This window comes from Rhea pennata, chromosome 11 (assembly GCF_028389875.1).
Source record: "Rhea pennata isolate bPtePen1 chromosome 11, bPtePen1.pri, whole genome shotgun sequence".
NCBI lineage: Eukaryota > Metazoa > Chordata > Aves > Rheiformes > Rheidae > Rhea > Rhea pennata.
In genome coordinates, this window is record NC_084673.1 from 4,311,321 (window position 1) to 4,339,067 (window position 27,747).

The following is a 27,747-nucleotide window of genomic DNA, read 5'->3' on the forward strand; positions in this document are numbered from 1 at the left end:
CGAAAACGTGCTTTCGTATGTTCGACAAGTATTGACGTTCTCCAGGGAAAATCATCCGCAGGAAGGGTTGCTTCTCGTCCTCCAGCAAACGGCTCTACGACTTCGTCGGTCGGAGGCGGGTGGCCGCAAGCTCAGGGGCGCGCGGAGGCGGTCTCGGTGCGGGCTTGGCGAAGGCCTGCCTCGCCAGGCGGGGGGAGCAAGGACCGTACAAACACGGTGGAAGGCAGGCGGAAGCTGGGAGCAATAAGAAAGAGCAGAGTATGCCGAAGGACTGCTTTTGAAAGAGCTTTACTGAAAATATTAATTGTGGACTACAGCAAATGGATGCAACTGTGATGCTGCAAGCCGCAGCGTACGGCGATGAGGAGATGTCCTTAATTTATCACAACGTTACTAGGCACGTTTCTAGGCATGCTTCAGCCTGAATTTTATGTTTTGCAGTTACTGAAATAGCGCTGATCTAATCTGGAGGTACAACATCGTTCCTTTGCCACCTGTCCAATCTCTTTAAGCCTTCGTCTTTTATCTCTTTTTGGACAAAATTAGACTAGAAGCTTTAACCTGGCTTATAAAGCAGTCCCTAAAGAGAGCTGCAGCAGGGTCTCAGCATCTCTTCTCCCCTCTGGCACACTCCTGGGCCATTTCCTGGGGTCTCTCTAGACCTGGAGCAGGCTTTTTGCTCTGTGCTTGCGCTGCCCTTGGCCTAGCAAGAATTTGGGGCTGTTAGTGGGCTTTTTTGCTCTGCTGTTTAACTGGGGGCTTCTCTTGGCTTTTTTGCTTGGCCCACACAGGTGCAGCGCTTTGCAATCAGAGGATTGCAAATCAGAGGATTGCAAATCTCCCCTGCAGGCAACGCATGCCAAGATTGCCGCCTCTGCGGAAACTGCAGCTTCCCCCCATTAAAGAGGCAGCGAGATGCCGGCCTCGCGCTGACGGTGCGGTGGGGACCCAGCGGGCTGAGCGCTGCCAGTGCGTGCCAGGCTGCTTGAGCACTCCAGGTGCCTGCACAAGCCATTCCTGGCGTTCCCTTGCTGTCAGGTGGGTGAAATTGCATCTGCTTTACCAGCTGCACCAGGGTGGGCTCGAGTTTATTACCCTGCATTTTAAACAGGTGAACTTCACAATGTGACCATGTATTTTTTTAGTAGTGATTTAAGCTGTTTAAGAGGCTGGCAGGCTGTCAGAAGCATCCTGGGCATTATTCTCAGTGGCAGGGGAGCTCAACAAGCCTCTTTCCAAAGGTTTTCTTCAGCACTTTTGGATTTTAACCATTATTATTAACACAATAACTACTGCCCATGAGGGCAGTCCTGGAAACCCACAGCCCAAATGCTCCCCAGTTCTGGATGCACCCAAGTCCCATAGGTCCTAAAAGCCCCAGAAGGACCTCAGCCCAGCCAAGCAGCTCAGCTCTGGGTCAGGTCATGCTCCAAGCCAGCTTTGCTTCAGCTTCCTCCCCTTGCTCACGGTTCCCCTCACCCTCTCTGTGAGATCAGGCAGTGCCATGCCCAGTCCAGCTCCCTTCTCTGGCAGCCAGCGTGCTGCATTCGCTGAGTTAAAACACAGCATTTGCAGAGCCCGTTGCATGTGCACCGCTATTTTTGGCTGTAGAGCCCCAGGAAGCAGCAGAGGGTCTAGTCAGAGGCTGTATCTCCACGAAACAACAGCAACGAGTAGTTTTGTTTCTGCTCCAGCCCAATTTTCCTGGTACTTTCTTGCTTTGGTTGCTCCTCAAATAGCATTAGGTTGTTGCCCATTGAGCAGGGGAGAAGCTGATAGCAACTGGATAATTTTACAGTTGGATGCATAAGACATCACTTGCTGTGTTGTTTCCTGACTGATTGTATTAACAGGGCTCTTTGCATATCTGATTGCTGCAAACTTTATTTTCTTTCTAAGCTTCCTGTGTTCACTAGAAATTCCCATCTGGGAATAAGTGCTCCTGCAAGAAAATATGTTTTGTGGCTTGGTCAGAGGAAATGAAAGCACAGTAAACATGTGGGTTTGGGCAGGTCCATAATTTTTAACAGACAAACCGAGAAGTATGCTTGGGGGATAGTGTCTCATTTGGGGTCACTTAGCCATAGTGGTGACTGGTGTTTTTTTGTTTGGTGGTTGGTTTATCATCATAGGGAGTTATTCCTTAAAAGCCAGTCAGCAGTCTCATTACCTGAATACATGGCATTAAGAGAGATCTGCGGTACTTCACTGAATTCTGGTACTTGGGCTCAGCTCCTAGAGAAGTTCCCATACTTGCCTTTGCCAGACTGACCCTTTGCTTCTCCTTTTGACCATCTGTCCCTTGCAGTAGCTGTGACTATGACCGTTTACAGCAAAACTTTCTCTCAAGACCTCCCTACTTCAGCTTCACAAAAGGTAAGGCATACCAGGTGATGAAATAAATACAGCTAGCTCAAGGGCAGCATTTAAATACTATCAGCAGATTGAGTATTTGGGGACTAGGAAGGAAGAAGTGGTGAGAGAAGAGTGGGGTACAGTGGCTACCTGCAGGCATTAGTATGTAGTGTTGCGTGTGAGATATTGCCCTTCAGTATGCCTCCTGCTGACAGCAGGAGAAAAACCCGCACAGCAGAATGGTGCCTTTATTCCTTGCAGTTCCCAGTGCAGTTCTTCTCCCTTGTCCTGTTATCAGAAATGGTTTGCTCCAGATTCAGTTTGGAAACTCTTTCGAGGTTTTCCTGGTCCTGTTCAGGATTTGAAATCCATCAATCAACCCTGTAAATGGCAGCAAGTAGGAAAGGCCCAAAGGGACTTTAGATAGCTCAGGGCTCCTTGTCTCTCCTTGGGATGATCTCAGAGCAATCCATCAAACACAAGCGAGACAGTCGTCGTGTTAGCAGAGTTAGCATCCCATGGACGAGGGCAACGGCTTTCCTGCTGAGGATCTGAAGTGGACACAACCTGTTAATTCCTAGCACCAAGAGAGCTGGTGACCCCCCTAGCATCCCTGTGACACCTCATGGCATCTCCATGGCAATGCAGGAGGCATTTGCTTTCCGTGGGTTGCTTGTTAGAATCTACATTTTGTTCAAATTTTGTGAACAAAAACATTTGAAAGGCAGATATAAAGCTGAAATAAAGAAGTGCGTGTCTAAAACCTATCCATTCATCTATCAAAAATGCATTAGTTCATCTCTTACAAGAGCATGAAAGTATTTCTATAGCCAGTTCTCCCTCATCAGCGATGCCTTAAGAAGCATATAACAAAGGCTACCCACACACTTACCCTATATAGTCTTACTATACAGTAAAAATAGTCTCTGTACCAGGAGATTAATTCTCTCTAAGTGATGCTTCTGGCCTGAAGAAAATATGGGCAAAATATGGATATGGGCAAATTCATCTACCGCATCAGCCTTCCCCTGTGCGATGTGACAGTGAAATGAATGCAAACCGTGGTGTAAGTGTGAACACAACAAGCCTCAGCCCAGAAGAAGGGCGTTTCTTTACCACAGCCAGAACAAACCTCTGCTGGCGGAGTGGTTTGGGGCAAGCTAATGGCATCACTTACGCTGCTCTACATGCGGTAGCTTTGCTGCATTCGACAGGAAGAGCCTAGGCTTGTCTCACCAAGACCTGGGGCTCTGCTGTGAGGTTATAGCTCGTTGTGAGGCATTTCTTATCAGAAACTGCCACGCATATTAGGGGGCTTGCTGGATATAAGCTGCTATTCAGTGTTCAGTCTTAGGGGATATATTAATGTATTTGGCCCTTATTAATTGATATTTCCTGTGTAGCTGGAGTCGGAGGCACCCATATGGAAGTGTGTTGTGTGTTGCAGGCTGCCTTCGTGCTTACCTTTTCTTGCACTGGCCAATCAACATAAATACGATGAGGCTACATGAAAAACTCAGAATGACTGGAACGAGGATAAATAGCTGCTTGTCCTCTTTTCTGGACACTGTGGAGAGAAATGACAGTGAATAAAGCAATGGCTGCTTGCAGAACGAGTGATATTACCTCTTCTAAAGCAAACTCTGCATGTTCGAGTGACCTACTACCCTCCAGCAGAGCATTTATCGGCAGCCACCTCTATGCAACCATCTTGCGGTAGGGCCAATGCGCACTGGGACAGCCCCTACACAGCCCAGGCTTGTGAAGTGTCAGTGGACATTGTGCTTCCTTGGGAGTTAAGGCAAGGACCTTCTTCTCAGTTTGCCCCCGTTCCTCCTAAAATCCATCCTCATTTCAGTGGAGGCAACTGAATCCTTGTGGAAGCTCTGGGTAGATGGAGAAGGAGTCCTAAAGGAATTGTTTTGATTTTTTTTTTTTTTTTTTTTTTTTTTTTTTTGCTGCTGAGGAAAGGTTATTGGTTATTAATATTTGGGGACAAATACATAAGAACATCTATGCTGGATCTGGCTGGGGGTTTGACTAGAACCAGGTCCTGTCTCCAGCACTGGACACCAGCACATGCTCATTGCAGCCATCAGCCCTTTGTCCCAAACTGCCTTTACAAAAGACATAGAAGAAATGCCAGTTGCTTTTTTTGTTCCATACCAGAGAAACACTCTTGCGTCCATTCGCTCCAAAAGCCCTGGTCGGCACAGAAAATATTTGTTCTGCCCCTGACACGGACACACGAAACGCGGCTTTGATTTGCTCTGGGAATGGTGAAGGCAGTCTCCATTTGCGTTGACACGGACTGAGAAACAAAACAACACAGAGAACAGAGGTGAAGGAATTACATCCCACAGCCAGTAGCTCTCTGGCATGGTCTGATGTTTCCGGACACACTATCCAGACTCCACAAGCGCTTGGATTATGGTCTGGCGGTTTTAAATGATTTCACAATAGCTTTGGACCAACCAATGCCAGTAAGATGATTGTGGAGATTAACCTACTGAAAACGAACACGTTCTGAGGTCCCCGGCACGCGCGTTGCCATTTATGCGCGTTAATTTATGGAATCCTTCATGAAATTGGCTAAGTAGATTCTTATCTAGAATATGAGAATTAAAGAAAGGGACATCTGAGGGCTATTTTCTATGATCAATTAATTCTTGCCATTTTTGCTAGCGAAACTGCAACTGAATAACGCGCGAGGAGTAAGTGCCTGCACCACGGCGAGGTTAGCGTTTCATTGGGCCAGCGTGGGCTCCTGCGTTCAGGAAAGCAAACCAAAGCAACCTTCACATCCCGCGTGAAGCTTCTGACCTAGCAGGCTGGAGGCCTAAGAAAATTAAAGCAAGTGCTGGGGCTGGGAGATCGCGGTGTTGAGCCGGAACACGTGCGAGGGGGCAGCGGGACAGGGTTTTCCACCGCGTCCTTCCCTTTCCCAGCTACCGGGCAGGGCCTTGCTAGACCCTTCTCCTCCCCGAGAGAGGGCACACTGCGCTTTCGGCGTGTTTTCCCTACCACCCAGGCAGCCTTGGTGTTGCCCCGGTCTTCTGCCAGCTGCAGCTCGTACTCCAGGCACTGGGCCGGTGTCTCCCTGCCCGGCGGGCTCCACGCCACCCGCAGCTCCTCGGAGTCGGACATGGACACCGCCAGCCCCTCCGGCGGTGACGGCTTTGCTAGGGGAAGAGAGAACATCAAGTGGTGCAACCATATGGACTCCGGTGGGCACGGACCCGCTTCCGCGCTGCCCGCCTCCGGCCTCATCCGTGGATGGGATTTCGACGCCGCTGCGGGTTGCAATGCTAGGGGAGCGCGGGCTGCCCCTGAGCTGGGAGCCCCGTGGGTCGTTTTGCATTCGCGCGTGGATTACGGCGTGGGGACTTCTGCTGCCCCGCGCCGCGAGCGCCGGCCGGGCACGCTGCAAGCCGCTCGAGACCCACGTCTCCGCCGCTCGTGACTTGCTCTCAACAGCAAAGTCCCGGGGCACCGAGCAGCGTCGCCCGACTGCAAAAGCTGCCGGGGACTAAGGTTGCGCGTGGCACGTGGCACGGCCCCTTCTCCAGCGGGGGATTCGCCCGGGCGCTTCGCGGCAGCTTGCCTCCCCGCGGTGCAGAGCGGCAGCCTTGGCTCCCCGCGGCCTGCCTGGGCTCGCCGCAGTGATTACCTAGGTTTTGGAGGCGGACGGTGACGTACAGAGGTCGCAGCAGCGTGGCCGCTGCCGAACCGTTGACGCAAATGGTCAGGTCCTTGTATTCTGCCTGGCTCAGGTTTTGCACCGTGCAGCCGACGTTTATCCCGCGATCCTGAATATAGTCATCGCACTGCTCAGCGCGGTCCAGGCCCTCGTACCTGGGGGTGCGTTAGGAAAATAGGGGAGAAAAAGAGAGTGAAAAAAAAAGCAAGGGTAGTAAGTATGTGCAATATAGCCTTTCTAAGAAAATAAATAAATAAAGTTGGGTGGGAGTAACTGAACCTAAGCCACGAATACCTCCTATGTCCTCCCACCCTTTGATTTTGGAAGTGACCCCAAAGCACGTGGTGTAGGACGTTTCCTCATCCGGAGGCCCGCTGTGGGAAAGGCGTGGGGACAGAGCGAGAGCCGAGAGGGGAAAAATTAAAGGAAAATAGCATGCCCACGTGACTTGCAAGGTCGTTTCACAGGCTGGGCCGGGCCGGGCCGGCTGCTGGCACGTGCGAGGCTGTGGGTGGTGCCGCTCACCTCGCGCGGGACCCGGCCCGGCGGAGGTGAGCGTCGGTCTCGTGCACGTACGCGGCCCCTAACGCAAACACAGCGGGCAGGAGGCTGTGCACCCCTCTCCCAAACTCGTTGATTTGGGGGTTTCCTGCACATACCTGCGTGTGGCTTTCAGCTCTCGCCTCACCCCTCCCCCCCAATTGCAGCACCAGCAAGAGATTTCTGCAGTCATCAAAAACTCTGACTTAAACCCGCAGCCTCTCCCTCCTCCGTGCCTCATCCCTCTGCTCCGGGCAGAGATGCACCCTTGGATGTTCCCACTCCTGGAAATCCTAAGAGCTATTTTGCATCCCATTTTAAGATGCCCTCGGGGAGGGGGTATGCTGCTGCAGCAGGGCTGCATCCCTCCGCCGCGCTCGGAGCCCAAGGAGCGCCTCCCGGCACGCCATGCTGCGCTACGTGGGAAAATGCTGCGTGCCGGGGAGCTGTTAAACAAACAAACAAACAAACAAACCAGCTCACTGGGATCAAAAAAAGGTGCCACGGCTGCCTTCCCACCCACTCATGTTATACAACGGGACTCGGATCCAAACACCTGTTTTCATTACAGGTGGTTAAATGAGGGTGTTTTTTATTTCAAGCCGAATCATGAATTTCCATGGTTTTCTTCAAAGAGACCTTTGTGGTTATTAACTTGCTTTTAAATCCGTGTTGCTGCTTTGAACAGTATGTCCAAGAACTATTTTTTAAATAGGAGCTAGGTTTCTGTCCACCAGTTGCCAACAGGCAGGAAACCCAAGCCATCCCTACTACAGGATCGTGACAAATGAAGCACTTGCTTTTGCCAAAAATCATAGAAATCTTTTGAAGAAAGAATTGCTAAGTGCAGTTAAGCAGCACTATAGCAGAAACGATGGCGAAACCCTCGTTATTACTGCACGCCGGCAGCACACGCGTGTCCGTGAGCTGGGCTAAGGCTTTGAAAGGGGATTTGAAAGGTAAAACCGGTGGTGACCGAGAAGCCCTGCTCTCCACGGAGGGGGTTTACCAAGCTCTGCAACCACCTGCCAAATCCCACGCTAGGGAAACGGGCAGCCAAAACACTCAGGGCATCTTCAGCAACGGCAAAAGCGCACGGCGAGGCCGGGCGGCGAGCGGCGCTGCGGGAGGCTTGGGGCTTTCGCAAGGCTCGTTGCGGGTGGATCGCGTGATAGCCTCGCCAGCCATAAAAAACGCGTTCGCCGTGGGGCTTTACTACCTCGAGCGAGTCAAGAGGGGCTCCCTTGATTGCTGCCGGGACGTTTTCCCTTTTCGCTAGTACCTACCAATAGTACAGTCCGTAGCGCGCTCCGCGAGGCGCGAGCAGCCCTGGCTGCCAGGTACACCTGAGGTATTCCCAGTCGTGATAGATGCAGTGGAAATCCTTAACTTCTGATTCCAGTTTGCCTGTCAAATGGGGGCAAAAAATGTCATTTTACATATTTGAACAATTGTGCATTGCAGTTGGCAGAGAAAAAAGAAAAAGGAAAAAGGCTAGTCCCTGTAATAGAGTAGTAATAATATAGCTAATAAGAAGATTGTTATTCAGCAGTGGTGCTCCAGCTGGGCAGCCCAGCAGTGTTGGGGAGGGGCAGGAGACCCAGCTGCTGCTCCTGCCTCTCCCTCTCGTCGGAGGAGCCCCTTAACGCCCGGAGAGGGGTTTCCGTGTCCTATGCCGCAACGAGCCCTGCAGCATCCACCGTCCACCGAGCGCCAGCCCAGCAGCAGCCCATGCAAGGGGCTCCTGCAACGCGCGGGGCTGCACAGGGTACCGAAGGTCATTCCTCACCTTGCAGCGGGACCTGGAAGGTGGTGTGGATCCATTCGCTTTGAACCTCCACGTCATTGGTACACGGGCCTTTGAGCAGCGTCTGTACCTTCGCTTCAGCAGTCCTGCTGAGGTCAAAGCCAACTCTGAATTTTAATTTCCTAGTAAAAATAACCTGGTTGAAAGACAGACTTTATAAGCACCTCTTTCACCGGTAAGTGGGCTGCACAATTTGCTATCAGTGCTCCTGCTCCGGCTGCTATTAGGCTCAGCTTTGTGCTTTAATGCAGAGTTTCTTTACATGTCTGTCCTGCTTCTCGTGCCCTGGGCTTTTCTAGCACTCCTGTTCCTCACTCGGCTGCTCATCACGTAGCAGATGGGTGTCCTGCAAGGCACTGGAGCAGGTCGGGTAAGTCATATCACAACATCTGCAACTACCTGGGGCAAAGAGTGCTGAAATAGCTAGTTGCCCTGTTGACCAAGAGGAAGCTTTCTCCCAAATCGGTGCTGCCCAGCCTCACTGGCTTCAAGTCCTCCCACCCACCAGGACATAAGCAATGACAGGAAAGAGGAGGCTGTGGCTCAAGGGCCGTCCCCACCAGCCAGGAGCACCCAGAGGGTCTGCTGAAGATGCCAGTGTGAATAACCACGTGGCCTGTCAGCGCTGCAAGGTAATCAGAAGCAGAAGGCAGGATGCGGTGTTGTGCAAAAACAGCTGGGCTCGCAGGGATGGTTCACATGGGAAAGTGCAACCACACCCTGCCAGGCCTGACCACCGTCCCAGCGAGGAGCAGGAGCCAGCGCATACGGCACACACAGCCCTGCGTGGCATAACTTTTTGAGTGCTCTCTTTATATATCTCTTTTTCCCCTCAGATTTGAAAGTCCTAAACCAGAAGGGACAGCAGCAACATAAGGTAGAATTAATACCGTTGCTGCAGCCGGAGCTGCAGTGGTGTAGCCCACGGTGGTGCAGTTTGTCACCTGTTGCAGCATATAAGTGCCTGAGTCGTGTGTTTCTGACGGGCAGCCCTGGCTCTTGCTTCCCCATGGCTTTCTTTTTAATTTTCTCTCTCTTTTCTTTAAACCAACTCCTCTTTGTAACCTCATTGGCGTGTACAAGACACAATTTTGTTCTACCTTTCAGGTCTGCCTTGCACAAGACACTTCTATTACTTGTGCTTCAGGGAATGCTACTTTTTTTCCCTTCTTCTTTTTACTATTGCATTTTCTTGCTTGGTGCTTTTTAAATGTTAGTTCAAATCATCGTGGAAGAATCAGCACAGCTGCACGCTGCTGCACGGCGAGCAGGGCGACTGGCATCACGCGCGATGAGAGCATCCAGAAACCAGCCCCAGCGGGCGGTGGGGGCCCCCCAGCACCGCTAACCTGGTTCCTCACTTCCCCGCCCCGGGCAGGCGGGCTTTGCAGGGCTTCTCCTCTCCCTGCTCCAGCTCCTTCCCACCCCACAGCCGTTTCCAGCTCCTATGGGCTCCCACAAATATTGCAACAACCCTTCCTGTACTGCACATGTCTGCTCTGGCCCTGCTGCTCAGCAATGGGCTAACGGGGCAACTTTATCACAGAGATGAGCTAGAGTCAAATATATCTAATGGGCAAAAGTAAGAGAGAATTAAAAATACTTCTCTGGATAAAGGGATTGATTTATTGTTATATTTATAACAATATAAATACAAGACTGATTTTCACTAATTATCCTAGCAATCTAACGTTTTGCATCCCAAAGGATCTGTTGGCGTTGTATGAGTTCCTGTTCAAGCCCTATAAAGACTTTCTAAACATATAGCACTTTTACGATGAGGAATGCTACTGGATACTGTTGGATTACTTTTGGCAGCCAGCAGTGCACTCTGGCAGCAATAGCCCCTTATTCCCACTCTGACTGCTGCTAAAGTTCAAAATACATTCCCATCTGGTAAAAATTCCAAACCACTTGCCCTATAAACTGGAGTCTGGCTTTTTTTCACAGGAAACCATCATACCACAAGCTTAAATGTATGCAAGAACTAAAGACAGAAAAATAGCAATATACCACACAGGATTTAACTGCACTTTGTCTTACCTTCCAGTCTCTGTCGCCTGCATTACGATATTCAAACTTGTATTTTATTGTGCATGTGTTGAATGTTTGCACGTTGAGTGGAGGCTTCCACTCTATATCGAGGGAACCTAAAAGTCCAGGATCAGTAATCTGCAGATCTTCTGGGGGTGCAACTGAAGAGAAAGCAAAGCAGGGGGTAAAAATGCACGTTGAGGGAAAGAAAACAACGAAAAAGTATGAAATGTCATCATGTGATAAACGCAGCTGCTGGGGGTGGAGGAATTCAGGTCCAGCGTTGAACTAATAACCTCCTATTAGGAAACGTGCACAAGCTCTCCTCCCGCCTGCCTGGGCGAGCTCAGTTTTTGCTGGCACTCAGCGAAAAACACGCCAATGCAGTTAAAGAGGCACCGAGAGTGCCATAGCGTCTTTGATGCTCCCTTTCAAGTTGTGTTATGCAAAACTACTGCTCTGCGATGACCCCTCAGGTCCTGCGTTTCCTCACTGGTATCTCCAGGTGATTACCAACAACCAGAATGACAAATATCACAGCAAACTTTGCTGTCAGCTCTTGCAACAAGCTTGGATGACAGATCACATCACGCTGCCTGGGGAATATATATTCCCTAACCATAATAGACACCCATCTTGCTTCAACTATTCTTTTCAAGTACATTAGAGATTAATGAGAAAGATGACCAAAAAAAAAAAAAAAAAGGAAAAAAGAAAAGAGAAGAAAAACCTATACAGAAGCAGAGAAGCAAAACGTTAGAACAAACTCATTCTTATTTTGGGCAACTTCTATCAGCTATAAAAAATATGCCTTTAGAGAAAATCTGGCTTTTATTAAAATGTTGTAAGTTACTGCCATATGTTAATAAAAGAGTATCTTTTGGACTGTTTTCATACTAAGAAGATATACTTCCTCCAAGCTCCACTCTTTACTGAGAATTCCATCCACATGACATAAAACTATTGAGGCTATTTGGTTTTATTAGCTCAAACTAAGCCAAGTTTTTTTTATAACATCTAAGGTTTTTTTTTCTCCACATACACTATCTAGAGGCAAAGCTATCCATTTGGATTTCTACATATTCTTTACATGATACTCTCCTCGTGGTGGTCCAGAGCCCTCCTTGTAGCAGTGGCCGTCTGGCGCTGTCACCCTTTCCCAGTGTGAGCCTGGCCTCCTGGACACAGCCTTTCCTGACCCCCTTGGTGTCTCTTGGTCAAGATATACACCATTTTCCCTTCCTTTTTTTTCCCTTTTGTAAATCCCTTATGAAAGCAGAACCTGAGAATACCTTTCTGTGCAAGACAACTATATAAATCAAACTTTAATGGGCTCCTTAGAGATTTTTGCAGAAAACCAATGAAAGATTTATTTTTCTGAACTAAACCCTCCCAAATGAAACACAGCGTAGGCAGCAGTCATAAGATCCTGCATTTCCCAGCAAAGAAAGCTCCATGGATGATTTGTTGTTGTATTAGATGATGAAGTTGGGTATCATGGGAATATATTTAGGGTGGTGCTGGGGCTGGGAATAGTAGACTATAGTAGCTTGGAGGAAAAATGGGTTTTTCAGTATTTTCTGAGTTACAAGTAGAACACTTCCCTCCCACCAGATATTAGTCCTGCAATTGCAGCCTGGGTTGGGAGGGGGCTCAGTGCTACTCCAGGCATGAAGGTGATGCTCCTGCACATGCAGTAGCTGGTGTTTGAGGACACCTGGCACAGTCCTGTGCTCTTGCAGGAGGAAGGGACAGGGCTCATCCTGCTGCGAGAGGCAGAGGAGGTGGGAGCAGGGCCAAGGGCAAAGTGTGCTCAGCTCTAGAGAGCCTCAAACAGGAAGCAGGGACATTTCACCCACCTCCTGGGTCTTTTGCAAACACATAAAGACTCCAGAAAATGGGGGAACAGCACGAGCCAGATGTAGCTTGAGAAGCCGCGACTGCTAGAAAGCAAATGAACGATCGTCCAGAAAGGCTATTTCCAAGCACGCCAACAGGGGAGGAGGATGAAGGCCAAGGGGTGTTCCTCTCGCACCAGCGAGCCCCACGCTGAGAGCCCTGCTGGCACGGGTGCGCGGGAGGGCGGCCAAGGCATTAGGCGCAAGCGTGGCTGCTCGTGTGGGTTTGCTGGCGCCGCAGCCGGCTAGAGTGTCCAGGAGGTCAGAAACCTCCTGCTGGGCAGATAAATGTTGTGTCTTGGAGCTATGCAAAGAAGCAAAAACGTACTAGACTCCATTCGTGAGTCTAGCACGAGGCTTTCAAGACTCAAGTAGGTCGGTCCAAACTAAATTTTTGCTCTTGTCCACTATGATGACATTCTGAAATTTGAGTCTGCCCAGAGCTTGAACGATCAGGAGCATTTTTCAAGACAATTGTAACTATAAACAGTAATTCTTCCAAAATAAGTTTTGACTGAAGTTCAGAGGCAATGGAAAAGCTTCCTTGTGGAATATCACTTAACAGAATGAAATTCCAGGGCGCGAATATCAGGCACTGCCTCTCACAGAGTTCCACATTTCTAAGTTATTTCACGGCATGACAATACTACTCAGATCATTTGCACTGACCCCAGCACTAGAAATACTCTACTTTATTACCCAATCTCAAAGGAAAGCTGCTCCTGAATATTTTTTGAGGGGATGGGGGAACTTCCCTACTTTACTTGCATTGCAGTGAGTCACATCAAGATGTGCTCCACAGGCAGCCCTGTCTCCAAAGGGGGTTCATCAGGGTGTGCTCTAGGTACAGACAGTCGCTGAATAGGCCAGTCAGCAGGCTGTATTTAACAGTTTTCGTTAGGATGCTTTCAGCTTTGGCTACAGCACCCGCGAGGGTCCCGGCCGAAACCATCGCTCACTCCGGCGAACAGGGTGCGCCTGCAGAGCTATTTTCCCGAAGCAACAGCTTGCCAAACAAAAATTGTCGCAAGAAGAAAGCCTAGCACAGGACCGTGCCCAGGAATATTTATGCACCTGGGTGGTACCTTGACACCTCTGTAGCAAAGAATACATCCACCACGTGGAAAAGGCAGTTCCTGCTCCCTTGGATGCTCTCGCAAAGTTTCCGCTCAGCATACGCTATATTTACACAGTTATTTGCATGCTTATAAATCAGGCACTTGCTGCAACACAAGAAGTTTCAGTTTGAGGACTGCATCCTCGAGAGCCGGAGCTAGTCTGAAGCACGCGCCGCGGCCCGTGGTGGGCAGCAGCTTTACCTGCCGTGTGGTAGGAGGAAGACGCCAAGCAGCCCCACAGCAGGGTGACGGCGAAAATGCAGACCCGAGCCATTTGGGGGCAGGACCTCAAGGATTCGCTGCAGAAGGTGCTAGAAAAGCATTCGGTCGACATGCTCGCGAGGAGGCTGGAAGAACAAACCAGAATGGAAAAGCTTTAGTACAGAAATGGGACCCTGGTGGTCCCTCCGCAGAGTGAGCGCAAACAACTTAATTTGACTTTTTTTCTCTTTTATCAGAGCTGATTAATCATTTCCCAGAGAACGAGGGGAAGGGGGGGTGGAAAAAAAAAAGGTTTTTGTAGGTTTTGGAGATGGTAACTCATGGATGACTTAGGCTTCGTTCGCAGTGGTTTCTGGCTAGCTAAGCACATTCTCCGAAGGAAAGTCAGGCTGTACTTAAGTCACGGAGTAGCCTGCAGCGAGCCTTCTCCAGGAAGAGTGACGTGGCTGGGTGACCTTCGTCTGTCAGCAGAGCCCGTGAGAGGAAGTGCCTGTGAGCAATGACCTTTTTCACCAGAAAATGTGCAAAGCAAATGCCTAGTCTTTACTTAGCTAGTAAACAGACATATTTTTATTCAGCTCTCGCCAGCACTTTTGGCTTTGGGTAACTTCCTCATTTCAGGCTTTGGTGACTGCAGAGGGAAAGATGCAGAGGAGAGATTTGTTTTTTGTTGCATCCTCCAGCAAAAAGTGAAATATTAGGAATTGTATGCAGGATGCACTCTTAGTTTTCATAAAAATCTTTGAAAGGGAAAAATTTCTCTTCCTGAGCAGGTCAGCTGGAGGGAAGATGGGCCAGAGGGGAGCAGAGCTTCCAGGTGCCCTGGGACTGCTCTTCCATTCAGGTTTCCTGCTGAAGGTGGCTACGGATCGCTGCCGCCAGCGATGCCGGCAATACCTGCCTCGCCTGCCGCCCGATGCCAGAAAACACTTGCATCAGAGGTGATAAGGATGTATGTAACTATTGATACAAATAAATAAACAAATAAGTACATATATATATATATATATCTTTATCTCGACCACTCTAGCTGAAAGCTTGAGGCCAATCCTTGAGCTCTGCTTGTGCAAGAATATGGCAACACCTACATGAGATCACGCTACGCCACTGAGCTTATTGCAGATTATCATCAGCTAAGTATTAAACGGTCCCCACAGCCTTGGTTAGTGAAATCAGACTCCTAGGCTGTACTTTTTGGTATGAACGCTTACTCCTCTCTCCTGTGGGCATGCAAATGGCTCCTGGACACTATCTGGACAAGGTTGTGGTGACAACATACAACCTCAGCCCCTGTGCAGCAATACGAAACTGGGGGGGGGGGGGGAGAGGGGGTCTGCTGAACGCAGACCTTCACATCAGAGGGACATGGAGGACATCTGAGGACTGGGACAACAAAAACTCCTTAAAGTTCTCCCAAAAGTTCACCAAGGAAAAATGAAGCTGAAGATCTGGAGGAGGCAGGTTGGGTGGGGGAGAAGGAGCTAGGCTGACTGATGTTATCTAGCAATCTCACCAGCAACAAATGGCATTGCTTAAAGATACACAACAATTTAAAATGAGAATGAGCTGTTCAGATAAACATCAGATTCCCCCAGGTGGTCCACGTAAGTGTAACCACCACCAAGATTTTCCTGCTTTCCTGTGAAATGGAAACGTGTGGAGAATTTCTGCTGAGACCCAATGACTGTGATCAGTTTGTAATACCTCAAAGGCAACATAGCTCAAAACTGCTCAGACTTGGCATATGTGTAAGAGCCTGACTCAGAGAGAGCGAGTAATTCAGCACAAGCAGGTAACACTAACGAGCACCTTGAGCAGAGCTGGAAAAGGCAGCAGAAATTACTCACAGCTGATGAACACCACCACCTAAGGACTAAGGAATTTTAGTGCAGGAAGTGTTTTCTAGGTCCAGCTACAGTTAAGTTTAGTATACATATACACATGGTTTCAAAAGGCAAGCAAAAATACACAAAGGATTACATGGAAATATTTAAAACCCATCAAAGTTGTCTTACCTGGACCTCTGTATTAGAGCATGCTGGTCTCCAAGAGTGCTGGTCTTCTCAGCTGTCTCTGTGTCGCTCTAATCAAAACTTTGCTTTTCTTAGAGTTTTGGAGGGTTTTACACAGAGACCAAGCACTTCAACCTTCCTCTTCTGGGATCAGACACCACATTGCAATGTTATGGCACTCATCAGGCAAGCAGAGGCTTTATAAAACTAGCAGCTTAGAAACCAGAAGGGACATTGCTGAGATTTATGATGTGTTGGTGTTAATTACTGCTATAACTATGCTCAGCTGGTCATAGATATGTTTTAAATAGCTCAATGATTCATTAAAATGAAAACCAAATGGTGCAAGGAGTGGAAGCTGCAGGGCCCCTTGCCGGAGCCCGGGTGCAGATGTGCTCCCACCAGCTGCCCCAGCCACCTCGGAGCCTGAAGCCTCTTGCAAGTGGCTCTGTCCCAGTTTGGCCCCTCCATGTTGCCTCTCCCTGAGCTTTTCCAGCTCCGCTTATCTAGGAGTGCAGCCAGCTGCTCCTCACGGGGCTCTGCGCTGAGTCCTGCTCCGGAGAGGCACAAGACGAGCCCCCTCTCCCGTGTCAGTGCTGCTTGGTGCGCCAGCACAGCTGGTCACCATGACTTTCTCGTGTTAACTCATTTTGCCGTTTGCATCATTGCTTCGCACCATCGTCACCCAGCGCTCCCTCCCTCCTTCCCAGCGCCCTCGCCCACGGGCCCGTGGGCGCATGGTTGTAGGTCCAGCCCGGCGCACCCTTCACCTCCCCCCCGCCGCTGCCCTGGGTGAGTCAAGGGACGCTGATTGCAGCAGCTCCCCCAGGGCGCGATAACGAAGGCTGCGCCGGTGCAAGCAGAGCCGCAGCGGCTGTGCCTGCCCCGGCAAGTACGGGGCTGTGGCTGCGCTGCAGGGACCCTGCCCGCGGCCAGACTCCGGGGTGTACAACGTCATTGAGAAACGCGAGTAACAGGAACAGAGGAACCACTTCGTCTTAGGAAGCAAGCCGCCCTCACGGCCCCCGCGGCGGGCCCGACCCGCGCGGCTGCCGGCAGCGATGCCCTCGCGCAGGTGTCGGCGCGGACGCGGAGCAGAGCCGCTGCGGTGGGGCCTCCCCTGCGCTGCAGCAGTGCTGCACGGGCCGAGTGCTCCGCGCTTCCCACTGAGCGCAGGAAAAAAAACCCATTACTCACTGCTGGTAAATGCACGGCCTTGCTTTCAGGGTTATGAAGGATGAGGATGTAATTTTGATGTATTATTTTCTTTGTGCAAGCTACTTAAGCAGAAAAGGTCACGCTGGATGGATCATCTGAAACAGATGAGGAACATTTGCAAGTAGGGTGAATGCCAGTTCCAGAGTGCTAGAACTGGGTCAGTTCCTGAGAAAATTAGGATGGAAAAAGACAAAGAAAGAGAGGGGGAAAAAAAAAAAAGTTGGTGTTTGCAACAGGACTCGATGACGCAGCGGCGGCTTGGCCGGCGCGCAGGAAGGGCTGGAGCACGCGGGGAGGAGCACGACGCTCCGACAAGTGCCGGCACATTCAGTCTCGGCGGCGCTCCCGCAGCTCCCCCGCTCAGATTAGCTCCCTTGGCACATTTAAGACTTTTGTGTTTTTATTCCACACCCCACCCCGGCGTTGGCCCGGGCCCCCGAGCCGGGGCGCAGCACCCGGGGACCGTCTGGGGCAGGAGCTGTCACCTGGAGCGTTTCCGGAGTGAATCAGGGTTCTTCGAGGCACCCGGCCAGTTCCCAGGGCCTCACGGCTGTTCCTAAGCATTCGGATGGTGCAAATTAATAAAAGCGCTGGAGCCCCATGAAGGCAAACTTGTAAGGGTACCTCCAGGATGAAGATGAAATTTCCAAGGGCAGAGACGTCCCGGGGCTTCCTCCCTGTCCTCTGACAGATTCGCTGCCCAGGTGTGCAGAAATTTTAAAATATATCCTTAAAAATCCACTTTTGTTTGAGGAATTAAAGCTAGAGCTTCTCAGTCGCAAATGTCAACGTGGGTGGCAAAGACACAAAGATATCATAAACCAGAGCTAAGTCAAAAAAAAAAAAAGAGTCAAATTCCTTTTTATTAAAATATATCTGATACATATCCCAGTTTTGCTGAATTGTTGTGGATAAACAATCCATAGCCCAGCTTGCATTAAAATATTGGCATTTGCCATTTCAGCGTAAAAGCTTCCAGCTCTTCAGTGCAGCTTCGGCGTTCGGCAACATCTCCCAATGCCATGAAACACGGTTCAAAACCGGCCGCAGCGCTGACCGGGACACGTGGATACCGACACGATGGGCTCGACATTGCCAGTGGGAGGAAAAGCCGGTGGTTTGCGGAGGCCGCTGGCCCGCCTCGTGCTGGGGGGATGCGTGCGGATGCCCAAGCCGCTGCGCGGAGCAGCGGTGGCCGCGGGAGGCCTCGCTCGGCTCCGGGCCGCGGCGCCGGGGAAGCCCGCCAGCCCGGCACGCGCCTTTCCGGTACCGCGGGACGCGCCCCGGCGGGCCGGACGGCGACGCAGGATAACGCTTTCTGCTCACCAGGAATTTCCACTTGAAGCTCGTCCCGTTACGCGTCCCGAAGAGCGAGGCTCTCCAAGCTCGTTTGCTCTTCTCTCTTCCCTTTTTGGCACAGACGCAACCAGCTCCTCCGCAGCCTTCCAGGGCTCAAGGAGCTCCGCCACCCAGCTCGGCACCGAGTTTCCCTTTCCCTTTCCCTTCAGCTCCATCCCGCCGCGTGCGCTGCAGAGTTTATCAGCGATTTTGGCCGCGGCCCTTTTGGCACGAGCCCCGGGCGGAGGGAATAATGAGGGAGATTTTGCCGTGCTGCACGGTGCCCTGGCTGTGCTGGAGCGCGGCGGGGACGGGACGGGACCGCAGCGACCAGCTGGCTCACCCAGCACAAACCTTCACGGCTCTTGGATAAATCCTGCCGGTGCTGGAAAGCGCTTTGTTTTATGGTTTATTAAAGGTGTAAGGTTTGGCCCCGTGCTGAAGAAAGCAAAAATCAATCCTTAAGAAGCCCCTCAAGAAGGCTGAGCCGGTTTGTCCTTTGCAGATGCAGCTCTCAAATAACGCGACGCCTGCCCCGGGGAGCAAGTGTTAAAGCAGAGAAACCGCTCAGCGGGGGACAGACACCTTCACTCCCCCAGGCATTTCTAACCTGCAAGGCTGATTTAGAACCAGCCTACACTCTGTTAACCATACTAAACCAGCTAAATATATCTAGCTGTAAAAGGAAAAAAAAAAAAAAAACGAGAAGATATTCGGGGTAGGAATAACCACAGACCGTGGCTTGAAGGGGATGGGACACATCATACACGAGCTCTAGCAACAGAGGTGTAAATGCAAAGAATATGCTCATGCCCATCTACAAACCTGCAATTCACATATCACCATCAGCATCCCAAGCAGACGCAATCAAAAGTTATTATTTCAAGAATGCAAACATCTTTACCATTAGAAAGACAGAAATACTGGAAAAGTCCTTAAAAATTCATGTAGCAATGCTGATATCCAGAGATCAGTAGTCTGTCTGACACCTGAGCAGTTACACCGAGTTTTAAGAACACACAACAAAATAAAATTGTAAAACAAAGCAGATGAACTCGCCACCCTCCCCCACTTGGCAAAAGGCAGCAGAGAGTGAGCTGCTGAGATTTAATGCTGATAATATAGTTAGGGCTTACCATAATGCTTCAGGAGTTTCCTCTGAGCCAGGTAATGCACAAAATGAAAATGTTTACTAACTGCAATGAAAGAAAACTGGAACTGCAAAGTGAAAGAAAAAAGAAAAAAAAATCCTGCATATGCTCCTGCTTTCTGGAGACCAAGTTTCAAGCAGCTGCATCTGCACAGCCAGCCTGGGAGTGTTTTGTGTATAGGATGCTCGTGAAGAAGTAGGGGACGGAAGACGCGCCTGGCTCACCATCCCCTCCCGGTTAGCGGGGCGAGCGCAGCGCGCACATGTGGGGCATAGCGCACAGCCTCACGCCAGCGCATGGGGGATTTTTTTTTTCTGCCACCAGAGGTGTTTTTCTGCTCAGAAAACGCTGACGTGCGCAGCGGGTTTTGCAGGAACGTGCCGGTTCCAGCTAACTTGTGACAGCTCCCTGCCTGGCGGCCGGCCAGCTCACCGGCAGGCTGCTCGTAACCCCGCGCGCGCGGCGGCGAGCCGCCGGCGGGCAGGAACCCCGCGGGAATCCCAGCTGAGCGGCCGGCCCCTGCGACCGGCAGCCCCGGGCCCGCGGCGGCGCCGCACGGCCGGCGCTGAGGCTCGGCGCACGAGCCCGCGCGAGTCTCCGCGGGCAGCCGATCCGCTCCGTTTGTGTGTGTGTGTGGGGGGGGGGGGATTAAAAAGTGCGTGAAAGTAAAACACTTTTTGATCTTTCTGTGATGGGAAATTTTGGATTCGACTTCCTCAGGGACCTCTCAAACTTAATGCGGCTCCTTCTCGCAAAAAAATATATATATATAGCTTCATCCCTTCGTTATTGTTATTTTCCATGAAACAGGTTTTGACCCAAGTCCCAGGGGTCCCGCAGGATGGTGAGGCTCGACGCTGCCTGCTCTGCTCTCCGTCAGCGCCACGGGGCTTGCGTTGCCCGCAGAGGGCTGCTCTCGCCTCGCGCCCACCAGGCACTTTGGGGTTTTTAACCCACTAACATCAGACCGAGGTTAGGTTTCACTGGGGTAATTTCCCTTGTGGGTGTTCAGCAGGAAGTTTGCTTGAGGAAAAAAGCTAGCGTAGCCTTTTCCCGCGGCGGTTAAGCCCCTGAACATGCCCGGGAGCATGCACACGCTTTAGACGACAGGGAAAAGACAAGCAGAGCAAGCCCGGGGGCAGCCGAAGAGCGGCTTTGCAGCCCCGCCGTCGGCCGGGGCGCAAGGGCCAGGACGCGCGTGGCCCTCGGGCGAGCGGTCTGGCTACCCCAGCTCTGCTACGCTCAGGAAGGCAGAGCCCTGCTTGGAAAACGGGTCCCCATCAGTCCCAGCAAGAGCGACTGATCCTGCTTGCAGATGTTCCTGGGAGGAGAGAAAGAGAAGTTGGGATCAGATAATTTATCAAGAATTTATACCGCTGACAAAAAAGCAGGTCAATATGACCTTGGGTAATGTGGCTCTACAAAAGCACAGTGGATTTCCAGTGCCGGAGTGCTGGCTGGACTGTTCCCACGTGAGTCTCCGCAACGCTTTCAAGAGCAGCTGGGTCTCGTCAGCCCCCGTGGAGAAGCACAGAGGACAGTTTGCACCAAACGCAGCTTTTCTTTGGGATAGCAAGACAGAGTAAAACAAAGCTTTTGACATAAGACAACAGCGTTTGATTCGCCACGGATGGAGGGGTGCTAAATTGCCAGAGCCGAAGTCTAATGTCATGGAGAACAGGTTAGAAGTACAGTGAAAAGATGAACTGAGGAACCACTGAAGAGCTGTAAGGGAATGATTTGTATATTCAGTTCTTGGCAGTGACATCGCTACAAAGGTCTATCATCCAAAGAAACGCCTGTGTTTCCGTTCAACAACCACAGAGCATGAAGGGCTCGTAGCGCCCAAAAGGCCTCCTCTTCCAAGGACTTTTGCAGATGAAAGTCAAGGGTACCCCAGTGTCCACATTTGCTTGAATATGCCCTATGCATGTGATGGCTGGACGCAAATGTGGGCTCTCAAGCATAGAAGTATCAAATATCAGCACCTGAGCTCGCTGGTCTTCAGCAGGGACGCTGCAAGCCAGGCTTTTGGAAAGCCCCACACCTCCAGCTCCTGGCAGGTGACCGGAGCACGGCATCTCGCAGTCGGGGGGTGGTGGCATCCCGCCAGCCTGCAGAGTCGCCTCAAAGTTTACCTTCAATAAAGGAAATTATCACATTTCCTCTAATAAATGTTATGGCCACAGGCAAAGTGAGGGAAAACAGGAGGAAGTTTGGTTCTTGTTCAAACAGATACGGTTCTTCCACTCCTCCTGCGTTTCTCACGCCTGTCAACTCCCAGCCCTGAGACTGGCTCCCTCTTCCCAGCTCCCTCCCAGGTCTGGGCTGCCCCAGTCAGGTTTGGACTTTGGCCCACCATGGTGGTTTTGGAGAGCTTTTGCCGCAGCACCCGGGCAAAGCCTCCAGCCAAAGACGGTGCCAGCACCGTCGACTCCTCCTGCCCTTGCACCGGGTCTGTGCTGCCAGCCCGGCTGCGCCTGCGCGGGGCCGACCGAGGGGGCTGGCAGAGGCTGTAAAGATAGCTTGGGCATATTGCACATAAAAATGTTAGCTAACAGTTTATCCCTGATTTTCTTAAGTCTAATGCTTGAGAAATGCAGCGCTCCTAAGGGCACAGGCATTTGTGGGTGTGTTGGATTAAGCTCAAGGATCATTGCAGTGTTTCCTACTTGTTCATGTTTTGAACTTTCACTGCTGCTGTACTGGGTAGTTACGGCTTGTCCTACGTTACTAAGGGCTGACTGTGTATGTCTGAGTAACACCTGAGTAATACTATAATGACAATACTACAATGGGAAAAATATTTCAATAGGCTTTAAGAGATATATATATATGTATGTATGTATGTATGTATGTATATAAACAAATCATAATCAACGTTAATTAAATGCCCTTAACAGAATGGATTTCAGCTGGCTTAGGGAGATTTCTCTTAACAAGGGAAGGAAAAATGTTCATTTCAATGACTGAATCTCAGGAGCTTGCCTGGTTTCGAAAAAAACGTTCCCTAAACCTATCGGTGCAGCAGCCTGCACTCTTTTAAAGAGGAGGCTCACCCTCCTAAATTCCTCCTCGTTGACTGAGCAACATCTTCCATAACTTTAATATTTAATTTAAACATTAATCTCAGAGCTACCCTCTTCTGAAACCTCTCCCAGGCTTGCACCATGGCCTCGCTGAAAGCCCCCATGTTTAAGCCGAAGGAATATGAGCACAGACGTGCACACTCAGCCATTTCCTTAACGAAGTCATAGTTCCCACTAACTCCCTCAAGAGATATGAAGTCCTTCAAGCCATGTGCTGGCACAGCTTGACTCATCATTTTATGCACTTCATTACAAGTCAAACTGAATTGAAACAAGTTTTGAAGAAATCACAAGTATTTTCAAGGACAGGATGTCTGACCTCTAGCCACGCTTGCATCAAAGTAATACAAAAAAAATTCTCCTTACTGATGGCCTCCTGCAGCAGGACCATGTCCTCTGCAAGGCCGGAGTTCAGCAAGAAGCAGCACTATTCTGATGAAAAACACTGTTAACAGGAAAACTGGCTTTCCTACAACTTGTTTCCAGGAACACTATCAGAGATTACAAGGCAGGTCTAGAGCAAACAAAAGAAAGATAAATTTATTTTTCTTCTGGGCTACAGGAACCTACTAACACCACTGAAAGCATTTCGCAGTGGAAATTTCCACAAGTAATAATGAGGATATAATACAGAAGTAGGGGAAGACTTTAGGGACATTCACCATCGAAACAGTCATGCCTTCAACAAAATTCTGATTTTGATTTACACGAAATTGTTTCTAAAATACTGACAAATCTGTTCTTTGTTCTTTTTGAAGGCGGCAGAAATAGACACACAACCTGGGGAGAAGACAGCAAGCAATACAAAAGCCTCTGAAGGTGCCCGCAGCATCATGTCCCGACTCAGCTGAAAGAGAGCTCCACACCCACTGCTGACCGAGAAAAAAAACCCTCCCGCTGAAAAATTCAGACCTGCGAAGTGCAGCACTCGACCGCACGAAGATTACCTCTGCGCGGCCTCGGCAGCGGTGAGGAGCGTTTCCTCCTCAGCTAGGCACTTGGACCCGAGTGCTGCCAGGAGCGGGGAGCACACGCCGCACCGAACCCACCTCTGCACGGCGTCCCGGGTCTGCAGCTCTCGGGGGGGACCGGAGGGAACTGGGGATGGTGGAGCTGCTGTGACGCTGCTGGAGCAGAGGGGAAGAGGGGTGGAGGGAGGTGAGAGCGACCTGCCCGTAGCGAGAGGAGAGTCACTGCCGAGGAAGAAAATGAGCCAGATTCCAGATCAGGAACCACCTTGGCTTGTCTTCCAGCCACCGTCTGTCCTCATTGACACCTTGTTTTGTAGTCTGAAAAGAAAAAGAAAAAAGCAAATAAGCAGCCCTCTCCCACCTTAATATATTTTAACAACACAGTTTATTTCAGTTCAAAATTTCTTTCCTACTCCTGTTTTAGTACATTTCTGGTCTCCAGAAAGACTTGTTGCATGTGCTTGTTGCAGGATCACATAGCATGAACTATATGGTCAAAACTGTGAGCCTAACTAAACCGTGCAGTGTCGAGTAGGGTTAAAATATCTTCGGACTCATTTATTCCATCAAATTCAAAGCAGAACATTCAACCAATCAACCAGCAATGGAGTGGCATTTTCATTTTAGTATAGCTGATAATACCAGAGCACACTCAATTTGTCAAGAACCATCACCCCCTCTGCTCTGCCAGCGTGTGCCCCAGCCAACTCAGTAAAAAAAATCACTGGATTTGGTACAAACCATCTAAAGCTAGCTAGCTAGCTTAGTCTTCCTCAGGAAGCATCCTTGAGAACCCCTCAGGCAGCAGAGCAGGTCAGCAAAACTTGTACCGCCAGCGTGAACAGACACTTGCTAGCCAGCTCATAGCATAATTCAGGTTGGAAGGGACCTCAGGAGGACGTCTACCCCAACCTGCTGCTCCATGAAGTATCTGACACACCAACAGGGACCAGTTTTGAAATTGAAGCAAGGAAGATTTTAGTCCTAGAACATGTGGACTTTGTTGAGGCAAGGCTTATAGAGAAGGCACGTGCCTATCTCATCTAATTTGGTGATGATGTTTGGGATGCTGAGACCATAGTGACACGCACACCAGGCAGGACTAATGGGAGGTGATGGAGAACTGAAACCCCTTTAGGCTGCCCTTACCCCTATCAAGATGCACATTTTCAAATATGTATTTGTTCCACTTTTTGTTTGTTTTTCGTAATTGAAGTATCCAATGAGTAATAACTTCAACAGCTTCAAGTAAGGGCGTTTTGGATAAACAAGTAGAAAAATGACAAAAGGCAGAATGTTCTGTACTCTCAGAGTACAGGAAGAGCCTTCCACAACAAAAATGCACTGGGTTCATGCTTTGTAAGCAGCACCCGGGCTCAGAAGTGATTATAGGAAAATTCAATTTGGGAGAGACCTCTGGGGCTTCATCTGAATCTCTTCCTGCACAAAGCAGGGCCAGCTGCAAGGTCAGACCAAGTTGTTCAAGGCTATATCCCAGCTAATCTCCAAAATCTCTGAGGAGGGAGACTGCATAACCTCACTGGGCAACCTGTACCACTTCTTAGCTGTCCTCATGGTGAAAGCACTGCCCCTAGGAGGAGAGGCAGAGAGAGCAGAGCTGGTTCAGCCTGGAGACGGGAAAGGTTTGGGTGGTGGTGGTGGTGGTGGAAATTGGTGTCTCCAAGGAAGTTCTGAAGATGACAGAGGCAGGCTCCTGACCATGGTGCACAGCAGGAGAATGAGAGACAACAGGTGCAAGTCGAAACAGGGGATTAGAAAACACCAGCCCTGACCACATAGTCCAATGAGCACGGACTAAAGGGGATAACCACTTTCCTGGATCTCCAGGCCGTGCTCCTATTGATACAGCCCAGGGTGATGATCGCTCTGGGCTGCCAGGGCACTTGCCCTGCTGATGTCCAGCTAAAGCGCACCAGGGATCCCCAGCACCACTCGAGCAAAGCTGCTGGCCAAGCAGCCAGTCCCCAGCTTGGATTGCTGCTGAGTTTTATCCTTCTCCAGTGCTCACACACAGACTGTGAATTGAATTTTAAGCCACGGGAAAGGCCGTTGAAGACTAATGATTTTTTGTTGTTGTTGTTGTTTTTGATTATTATGTTCCTACGGATTGCTTTGCAGTTGTTTCATATCTAGCTAAGTTTTCTTGTGCACTGATGAGCCTGCATTCCTTACAAATGTTGTCAAACAGATGTGGTCCATCAGAAAGTTAAAAATATCTGTGTATTTTTAGCAACTTCGATGTTCAGCGTAATCCATCAATTTGACATCAGATTGTTGCTGCTTTTATAAAAACAGACAATAAATTTAGGTAAAAAAAAAATCTAGTTAAGAAAAACTAAATTTAACATTCTGAGCATATAGTTTTCCTGGTTTGCTTAAAAGTCCAAGTGAGAAAAACATATGGGGAAAGGTTCCTTTCTCCATCTGTACCTAAGGGAACAGCCAGGGGCTGTTGTGTTTCATAGGTACCTTCAAAACACACTGCAGCAATCTGAGTTTGCTTTTAGTTACAACAGCATTTCATTTGCTTTGTTAAGATCTGGAAGGCTGGATGGTCTAATCAAGTGGAATAAAATCCTGAAGAATGAGGCACCTTTTTCCTAAATACAGCAAGGTTTGTCATTTCAGTTTAAACAGTACTACTGTATTCAGAGTGGAAGACCTTTGTACAAAATGTTTGCATACCATCAGCAGGAGCACCGGCCAAGCTCAGCCTGTGCGATATGGCTGTTTCTAAGAAACCATCACATTTAAAAAATGGCAAAGGGAATTCTGAAGTCCCCAAACACACACACAAAAAGGCCTGTTGATGCCACAAACAGGCAAGGGCAAGAGCACTGAGTAACAAATGAGGGCTAATTAGTGGTGATGTGATAGGGACATCCAAGAATAGCAATTCTGCCTACCACTTCTCTTTGCTGAGACAGGAGGAAGAAACAGTTTGAGACTGATGTAATTGAATTCTCTTTTGCTTGTTCTCAGTCCTGGTACTGTTACGTCTCCATCATCCTGATGCTTTGACTAGACCAGACCAAAAAGGACCCATGTGGTTGGAGGCAGAGCTCTCACATCCCTTTCTGAACTGGATACCTCCACCCAAACCTCATCACCTGCAATATATTTGCAGCTCCCATGATCCCAACATGTTCTTTCCCACTGTTATTTCTTCTGCTTCCCATCTCCATTTTGCTCTTAACTACAACAGCACTGCCAGCCAAGGCTGCAACTTTCACAGTGCTGTGCAAAGCCTACATTTTGAAAGGAAGGTCCAAAATGACCCAAGTAGCCTGATGGAGCGGCAAATCCAGCAGATCTTGGAGAAGCTGGTGAGCCTGACTGCAGAGCCTGTCACCTTCTGGCACTGAGGTTTCAGGTACAAATCAACACCAGGGACAGGATCTGTTTTTCCCGTGTTTTTAAAGTTAGAAAACTAATGCTGAAGGACAAAATACCAAAGGATACGTGTGGACAGGCCATTGTTCAATGTGTCTCAATCCTTATTTCTGTCTAATCAAAAATGTAGAGAAAATAGTGGTCTGAAAAACATGAACAGAACTAGGTAACATATTGGAATATCACAGAGTTGCCCTACTATTTCACCAGAAAGAATATGATCATCTTCTAGTTGATATTCCCAAGAAATTGAAGTTTATGTTGTTTGAGCCAAAATCATAAAGTTATCATTGTTGGCAGAAGCATCTCAGTTTTACTATTGTATAAATGTCTTACTGGGGAAAGTACAGAGTGACCTTATAATTTCAGTACACAATGGAACACGCAAGCTAGACAAATCACTCACTGATTAGTAGTGCAGACAAGCTTCAGAGTAAACTGCATTTGTTACTAAATTCAATACAACTTACCCATAAATTATTCAAAAAACTTACTCATAGATTTCAGAAACAATCTCATTTTCCTTTTGCTTGAATTTCTTAGCAGCTGAAGAATCCATGGAGCATGGGATGGCTTCTCTCATCTGGTATTTTTCAGAAGTTCATGCACTTGGAAGCTTATAGCAGGAAGTATATTGTTTGCTGTTGCTTTACTCCCCCTTTGCCCCCCTTCTGATCACAGGAGAGAAAAAAAAAAAAAAAAAGAGAATCTGGAGGCGAAATCATGCATCATCACAAGAGCAAGTGATTGAAATGAACAATGTCTCATCAGTTTACAAATTCATACCTTCCCATGCAGAATGTCTAATTCCTCCTAAATGTAAACATTAATTTGTTAACAGATCAACATTTCTGACTTACAGACTCTGGTATTTCTCTTC

At 49.4% G+C, this 27,747-nt stretch overlaps 1 protein-coding gene across 1 annotated transcript; it reads right to left on the reverse strand.

Annotated features, from left to right (window-relative positions):
• Positions 1–181: 181 nt before the first annotated feature.
• Positions 182–13,786, reverse strand: IL13RA2 (interleukin 13 receptor subunit alpha 2). Its single transcript, XM_062585034.1, has 10 exons — positions 13,654–13,786; positions 10,446–10,597; positions 8,385–8,538; positions 7,882–8,002; positions 6,026–6,210; positions 5,380–5,537; positions 4,522–4,666; positions 3,820–3,922; positions 2,506–2,906; positions 182–234 (listed from the first exon to the last, which is right to left on the reverse strand). Exons 1-9 carry the CDS (start codon positions 13,784–13,786, stop codon positions 2,864–2,866), a joined length of 1,194 nt encoding a protein of 397 aa, XP_062441018.1. The 3' UTR covers positions 182–234; positions 2,506–2,863.
• Between the last annotated feature and the right edge of the window lie 13,961 nt (positions 13,787–27,747).

Bases quoted from the DNA above. Each gene is read 5' to 3' on its own strand.
- IL13RA2 (XM_062585034.1), bottom strand. From the start codon at position 13,786: ATGTCGACCGAATGCTTTTCTAGCACCTTCTGCAGCGAATCCTTGAGG. The intron at 8,003-8,384 runs GTGAGGAATGAC...CCCATTTGACAG, and splicing joins CTTCCAGGTCCCGCTGCAAG to GCAAACTGGAATCAGAAGTT. The intron at 3,923-4,521 runs GTATGGAACAAA...TTCTCTCCACAG, and splicing joins GACGCAAGAGTGTTTCTCTG to TGTCCAGAAAAGAGGACAAG.